The 7,931-nt window shown below is 35.6% G+C and overlaps 1 protein-coding gene across 3 annotated transcripts; it reads right to left on the bottom strand.

Annotated features, from left to right (window-relative positions):
* Positions 1–524: 524 nt before the first annotated feature.
* LOC119986581 (F-box/kelch-repeat protein SKIP11-like) lies at positions 525–7,630 on the bottom strand. 3 transcript variants are annotated; one of them, XM_038831203.1, is made up of 4 exons: positions 7,094–7,630; positions 6,854–6,982; positions 3,808–3,856; positions 525–2,147 (listed from the first exon to the last, which is right to left on the bottom strand). In XM_038831203.1, the coding sequence occupies exon 4, from the start codon at positions 2,074–2,076 to the stop codon at positions 817–819; it is 1,260 nt and encodes a 419-aa protein (XP_038687131.1). In that variant the 5' UTR covers positions 2,077–2,147; positions 3,808–3,856; positions 6,854–6,982; positions 7,094–7,630; the 3' UTR covers positions 525–816. The 3 variants fall into 3 exon arrangements, with proteins under 3 accessions (XP_038687131.1, XP_038687130.1, XP_038687132.1); XM_038831202.1 differs by lacking the exon at positions 3,808–3,856 and adding an exon at positions 3,772–3,807; XM_038831204.1 differs by lacking the exons at positions 3,808–3,856; positions 6,854–6,982; positions 7,094–7,630 and adding exons at positions 3,772–3,807; positions 5,205–5,583.
* Between the last annotated feature and the right edge of the window lie 301 nt (positions 7,631–7,931).

Below are 7,931 nucleotides of genomic sequence, written 5' to 3'. Positions count from 1 at the left end.
ATTAATCTTTAGGTGCCCTCCATATCAAAATCAAAATCAAAATGTATTACGCACCATATTAGGCATGGTTGGTGCCTTGGTACACATTTTGTATCATCTAAACATGGCATACTAACCATATTATGTCCATACAGGGTTAGGTTTTATATTTTGAGGCTTACGGTGCCCTAAACCTCAAAAGTGCTATATGCCTCATCCAAAACCCTGAGCACTAAACCTGAACAGCCAAGAATCTTAAGGTCCTACATACTCAATAAAATTCGGTAAAACCTATAGTAAAGGAAGCTAAAATTCAGTAACAAATTGTAACACTTACAGTAAACAGCAAAGGAAACCACATAGAATGTAACTCAGAAAGTTTAAAATTCTAGTTTAAAGATGAACTGTGTATGCAGTCCGCAGGGACATGGCTCATACGCAAACTGTGTGCAACTGGAAAGGAAACATCTGAAGTTTGCAGCCTTTGGAAAAGCAGTTGTTTAGTGGTTTTACCTCTTAAGATGGCAGATAGGTAATCGCACTAATGATGGAAGCTTTTAAAGATCTCATAGACCAAACATATCAGAGCATCTTACACAACAAAAAATTCTTCTTAGGGCAATGGGAAGGATGGGGCTTGGGGAAGCATAGAAACGAAAATATATTAAATGGAAAATAAAGCCCTGGACTTGGTTCTAAAACTGTCTAAAGATTTAAGTTAGTAACTGAATTTAACCCAAAAAGAAGGCAGAGGTTACCAACTAATACCCAGATTATCATATACTACAGACAACTTGTGGCTCCTGCATTGTTCCCGAAACTGGAGTACTGGACACGTCAGCATTCCATGACGGCACAGTTATACACAAAACTGCCAAAGGGTTTGCTACCAAGTAGGTTCCACCGAGGAGGACCGTCACCTGGAATCCAAGAGTTAATTTCAACGATCCCTCCATTTAAAGAACTAGTTCCAGCTATAAGAATCAGACGATCTCCACATCCCTTAAAAGCAAGCCCCCAACCATTCACTGAAAGTGCTTGTTCGGGCAATCTTCCAAGCGTGACCCATACATTCTTTTCTTTGACATACTTCTGGACCTCCATTCGAGTATGATCAGCTGCAAAGAGCTCGTTCTTCACAACAGCAATCAAAGGAGGCGCATCAGCTCCAGCTTGGGTTTCATTGGACCAAGCCCTTCGTCTAGGGAACATATCGGGTATCACATGCCACGTCCTCGTCTTTGGATCATAAACCTCACCACATGTAAGCCTTTTGGAATTTCCTTCCCCGATCCCACCAATCACATAGAAGTTGCCATCCATAAATACTCCAGTACAAAACTTCCTCGATTTATTCATGCTGGGAAGATTCAACCACGAGCCACTTTCAGAATTATAAAGTTCCACAGAGCTCAAAATATTGCCACATAGATCACAACCGCCAGCAAGAATAGCAATTTCACCAAGACTGGCCGAAGCAAACGAGAATCTTGGAGTCCTCATATTCATCCCAGAGGACCACGTGTTCGTCAAAATGCTATATTTGAAAATAACGGGGGAATTTATTTCCTTTCCAAAAACAAGAAGTTCCGTACCAACTGCCAACAACTGTTTGCTGGTACACATGAAACATACGTCAGCGGAAGTAATTGTGGGTAAATTCATCCATCGGCAACGAATTGGATCAAATGCCTCCCATTTTAGAAGGATGCAAGAGAAGTAAATACAGTGCTCAACAATTCCCATTTTCCTCCTCACCCTGTATAGCTCACCACTTCGAATGAGGGACCGGAAACCCTGATTTAATGAGGCAATAACCCCATAATCAAATCTCGAGCAGTGGAGGAGGCATTCAATGGAGCTATCTCGACCGAGTTGATAAAAGAGCACGCTCAAGTTTGACTGACTGCCAACATGATGATGATTATCTGTATTTTCACTGTTCAACATGGAATGATTATGCAGAACTTTCACTGGTTCGTCACTCTCATGGAGTTCCAATGGTTTCGACACCTTCCATGAAGTGAGGTCTTCTCCTTCAGATGGCTCCTTGTTCCTGGAGAGCTCAACCCCACATAAAGTATTATGATTCCACATGCTCTAGCGATTACAGAAGCTTGGTAGTTCCCAGGAGATAAAGTAAGATGGACCCGCCAATTATGAAATGGCTGTATATTTAAGCACAAAAATTTGTGTTGCTTCCTCATCATAATGAAATGTGAAAAAAAAATAAAGAAAGAATTCAATCACTAAAGAAGCATCATATCGTCACTCAAACAAGTCTCTCTTGGAAATTTTTTATAAATCCATGAATAGCAATTTCACATCATGCATTATCCTAATTCAGCACAGATATAATTGCATTGCTGTACATTGAAGCAGCGAGATTTTCCTTTCTTCCTCTATCCTAGATTCATAATGTAATGTGAATAAGAAAAAAAGAATCCTATCATTAAAGGCGAATCATATCACTCAAGACAAAAAAAAAAAAAAAAACCATAGGAATTCAACTAAACAAGTGATCTTTCAAAATTTCATATATCCAAGAAGGGCAAGACATCATGCATATAACCTAATTAAGCAGATATATCATTTAGATTGAAGCAGGTAGGAAAGACGATAAAAATCTTTGAACATTTCAGTTAAATTAGATTTGCAGGATAAGGGCAACAAGCACATACAAACGGAACAACAAATAATCAGATCAATTGTTTAATAACAGATCAAAGATGTTATCTACGAGCAAATGTCCATGCATTAAAATAATGATCATGTAATCAAAACAATGAAATAAAAATCAAGAATCGGGTGCCTTAAAAATGAACAAGACAGCGAAAATTGCAACACAATGAGTAATGAGAACACACACAATCAGATCTCTGTACTCTTAGTAACAGATTGATGGAAAAGAGAGGAAAACAAAAATGCAATTCCACTGACTGCTAGCCAAAACCAGTCTAAAAAAGGCACAACAATTAGCCAGAAGAATCTAAATTGTTACAAAAGTTTTTGTTACAAAGAAAGCATCAAAACAAAGATCTGCAAGCTATCGCGAGAATCAAATTCAGCAATCCACACCAAACATATAATAAATGACGTGATGAGTAATCCCAAAAGGGGAAAAAGTGAGAAGATACAGCAACAACAATAAGAAAAGGAGAGTGCAACAAAGAGAGGCATTAAAGAGAACTCACAAATCAGCACAAGCTCTTGCAAAATCTACTCCTTTGATTCTCGCCGAATCAAAACATTCTTAGACAAGAATATATTTTATAACAAAAAGGCAGCAAGGTGGAACCTACTATGGTAAAGACAACAGTGATGGAACACGGGGGTTGGCTGAAGTCCACATTTGGGATTCCAGCCTCAGGTTGAAATGAAAACCCCTAACAGCAGGTTTTTCATGTGTTTTAATCTTAATCCAACTCAAAATTTAACTTCTTCTGGCTTTAGCCATCTAATTCAAGCAACTGCCTTCTATTTTCTCTTTCTTATTTAATCCTCTTTCCTTTTCTTCTCTTTCCTCTTTTGATTAATGAATTTAATTTCTTTTTTATTTCATTGAAAAGGAAAATAAATTAACGAGATTGAATTGGGAACATTTTTAAAAGGAAATTTCATTGTCATTTGGAAGAAGCTTGCTTTAACTAAGAAATAACAAATCTTTGTTGTTGTACCTCAGTTTTTTGTTTTGAGAAATCATTTGCGTATTCATTTAGTATTTTCATGGTTTATCGAATATGTCAAAAAGACAATTAGGAACGCCAAATTTTTCAAAGCAATGGAGTCTACCTGAAGAGTAGTACATCACACAAGCTCAATGCATACCTGTTATCAGACAAATCAACTTCAAATTACCAACCCAACCCAAAAAACCCTGCTCCATTTGCAAATATGGAAATTACAGTCAAATCTCACATAGTCAAACGTTGAATCCTAAAACACAGAAAGTATTATAGTATATACTTTGTATATGAGCATAGAAATGACATAAAAAATATTTATTCAAGCAACGGATCCTAGGAGAGGAGAGAATTTTCAAAAACCATCTAATTCACATATCTGTTACATGATGAATCCAATTTTCTTCAAAAGCGGCATTGATTGAATTCATTACAAGCCCCATTTATTCATCCCATTGCTACCAGTACAGACAAGTACATCATCACATTTCTACCTATTTGATTAAATATTTCAAATTTTGGTGGTTCTAACACAAATAATTTTAAAAAAAAGTAAAATTGGAAAGTATCACAGGTATTAATGAAATCATGAGACATCTACTTCTGCTAGTTACATCATGATCAAACACATTCAAGTTATTTGATGCATACCTTTAGACGTATAGATAATTATGATACTCAGCCTGAATTGTAATATTAAAGTGGAAAGACAAGCAACTATATACGTACTACTAATTCTCATGCTTTGACAGAATCAAAAGTTGGATGAAAAGGTTTGGTACATTTCATCTCAGATTTTTTTTTGTTGAGAGAATACTTTTAATGCTGCGTTTGATATAGCGTAGTTACATACTAAACCCTATGTAAAATAAGTATAGTTGTTAGATTTATATATATAAATTATCATTAAATATAGTTAGATCTTCTAATGGCATTAAAAAAGATGAGACTTCATCATTCGGGGGGGAAAATAATAAGAAAAAAGAGTTCATCCATCTATTTGATTTTGAAAAAATTAATTCAGATAACAATCTTAAAGTGCAAAAGAGTCGGGACTTAATGGTGCTGTTTAGATAAATCACTCAATAGCAATGTAATGAACTGGCAAGCAATGATGAGAAAGAAAACTTATGAAAACATCTTTAATGGATTTTTTTACCAGTTTCAATATACAGTTATTTAGTTATATAATTTTTAAAAAGAGTACATAAGAATAAACTAATATATCTTATCTATTTAGAAATTCAACATTATTTTTACAAAAACATCTAAGGTGGTCTTATTTTCTTGGAGCAATTTTAACGACAATGAGTAGTCAACTTGAGATATTTTATACAGCAATTATCTCTTTTTCTTGCAATCAATAACATAATTATAGAAGGTAATAGAAAAGAAAATTTGTTTCAACATGGGATTAGTCCATTCCAAGTAATATTGTAATGTAAAATATATTCCACTCTTAAAATGTTCTTAGACTCGCATATCAGTGTATAAGTTCATAATAAAAAAGAAAGAGAACCCAAAAAGGAGAAGCAAACATACCATGTGTAGCCTACAAATATCTTCCTTAATGAAGTGTTAATCCACATCAGCTATCATTTTGAAAAAAAGTCTCCCACCCCTATTCCGAATGATGAGACACCCCAAGAAAATTACAAACTAGCCTAGAGCAAGAATAAGGGCGATATGACAGGGAGAATAAAGTTTCCTACATGAACACAGGTGTATTGACACCCTATCTACATGCACTCAGAGTATTGAATAAGGCATCCTTCATGAATTACATTTGCTCGATTAATTTCTATATCTGAAAACCATACCGTACAGGTGTACAATATAATAAAATACCACCTTAAAGTACGACCTTTATAATTACATTTTCAGATTATTACATGATGCAGAAGCCATTAATTTTGTTTTCTTTTTTAATTTGTTCTTTTTAAGAGTCGAAGAATCCTTTTGGAGAAGGTTTCCATTTCGTTAGATCTCCTTTTTAAGTCATTATGTTTGTCTAGGTTAGTCAGGTTTAGGAATCCTAATGTTTCCTTAAACCAATTGTTGAAAATCTGTATCTAGAGGCTTGCTTGCCTTAAAAAAAATGCAATACTTACACCTTTAATAAAAGACTGATACACGCTCAGTGAGAGGCTGAGAGGGGAAGGTGAATTTATCCGATCCTACTGAGAAATTCAGTTCAAGAATTTTGTTCCAATTTCAAACTTAGGATTTTAGCCCTAGGGTTTCTCGAACTGATGTAGGAAGCCATTAATTTTGTTTTTCTTTTTGATTTGTTCTTTTAAGAGTCAAGGAATCGGTTGTGGAGAAGGTTTCTCTTTTAGTTACGTCTCAATTGATGTAATTTCTAAACTACATATGTAGAATGTAACTAGAATTGGGCAAAACTAGAAACCCTAACCCCCAATTTGGCCCCAATCAAGAAACCCTAGGGCTAAAATCCTCAATTCCTAGGTCTGAAACTAGAACAGAATTTTTGAACTTTTGAATTGAACAATATCACCATAAATCTCTCACGAAGGGACGAATAAACTCTCCTTCCCTTCTCAGCCTCTCAACGAGCTCACTGAACATGTAAAGAATTTCTCCTATTGCATCTTTGTGTCATAAAAAAACTCTCTTCTTTTTTTCTAAGGCAAGCAAGCCTTTGGATAGCGGTTTACAACAATTGGTTTAAGGAAACATCGGATTCTTACACCTGACTAACCTAGACAAACGTAATGACTTAAAAAAACACCAACTAAAAGGGAATCCTTCAACAAAGGATTCTTTAACTCCTAAAAAGAACAAATTTAAAAAAACAAAATTAATGCCTTCCTACATAATTATGTGCTAGGTACTCTTGATCCTATCAATCATAGATTTGGAAACAATGAGCACTACACCTTTCCTAGCATTCCTTAATTTTACATGCATCTATCTAAAACATAAGTATAAGAGGGGAAAAAGGCAAGGTAAAGGTCAGCCTTTATGCCACTGAACAGGCTTATTAACAAACACACTTCAGTCACCATTTTTAATAACTATCTCCCAAGAATATTGTGGAATTGACACATGAATGAACAATTTTCATCCTATCTATTACTAGAAAGTTTTAGATAAAGAAAGCAATAGCATAGATATTTTAATATAGTAGCTATCATCAACTCATTTTTCTACAGTAACCGAAAACGTACCAGTATAGGCTCCAAGTATCTCCACCCTCGCCACCACCTTAGCCGGTGTCGGAAGCATTTGCCCCAATAACTGCCGCTCCTTCCTCCCATTTATCTCAAGTAAATAAATGAATCAATAAACCCTATAACCTAAACAACAAGAGACGCAAAATCCCCAATATTACTTGTACTACACATTCCAAAGAGAGAACGACTACAGTAACACATAAGCATGTATATATACAGGAAGTTGAATCAAACCTGACAGAGAACCCGAAGCGTCAGCCGCCAGTTAATGAACCTAGATCATTCAATCCGGCATTGAAATTGCCGAAAAGAACACCAATGCGACCAGAGAAAGAAGCAAGAATGTAGACTGGCATAATTATTATTTACTAATTGTGGTCTGCTCCAAGTCGCCGCACTTAGTCTGCAATTGAGAAACCAGGTTCCGTCGGAGCTTGAGCGACATCCTGGTGGTCTGAAGCTTGTGGTCGAGAAAGGAGAGGAGAGAGGAAGAAAGCCTCGAGAGTGAAGGGAAGAGTTTGGATTAGGGTCCATGTCGAAGCCATAGAAGGTCGTTTGAGTCGCAAAGTGGGCGCCTACTTGGATTTTGAGGGCTTGATTTGTGCTTTATCCGGATCAACCCGAATGAAGATACACGGTGATCGAAGTAGATGTGGGCAGGACTTGTCGACTTGGGTTTATAATCTTTAAAAAAGACAACCCAGATTTAATGGACGATGATCAACTTTTGTAGAAACCTATGATTTTGTTTTGATTTTTTTTTTCTGGATTTTTTTCATTCCCCATCCCATCTGCAAAACGCATTTTTTAATATATTTTATTGTCCCTAATAAAATTCAATGTTGCTTTGACCTCCAAATGTTTACGATTTGATCCAAAAAAAAATTCACCAACTAAATTATTATGAAAGTGACTACTTGTTGAAACCAACTACTACTTTTTGAATATGTATTGAGTAAACTTGCGATAATATGTAGATGGATAACATGCATTTAACTAACAACATTAATGTGAGTAAATTTTTGGGTAACTAACAAGGCCACTCCCAAAAGTTCTTATTGGATATTTTTAG

This window comes from Tripterygium wilfordii, chromosome 20, assembly GCF_013401445.1.
Source record: "Tripterygium wilfordii isolate XIE 37 chromosome 20, ASM1340144v1, whole genome shotgun sequence".
NCBI classification, from domain to species: Eukaryota; Viridiplantae; Streptophyta; class Magnoliopsida; order Celastrales; family Celastraceae; genus Tripterygium; species Tripterygium wilfordii.
Note: the sequence above shows the minus strand (reverse complement) of the source record. Positions and strands in the feature narration are given on the sequence as shown.

Coding starts and splice junctions, on each gene's coding strand:
- LOC119986581 (XM_038831203.1), bottom strand. CDS start 2,076: ATGTGGAATCATAATACTTTATGTGGGGTTGAGCTCTCCAGGAACAAG.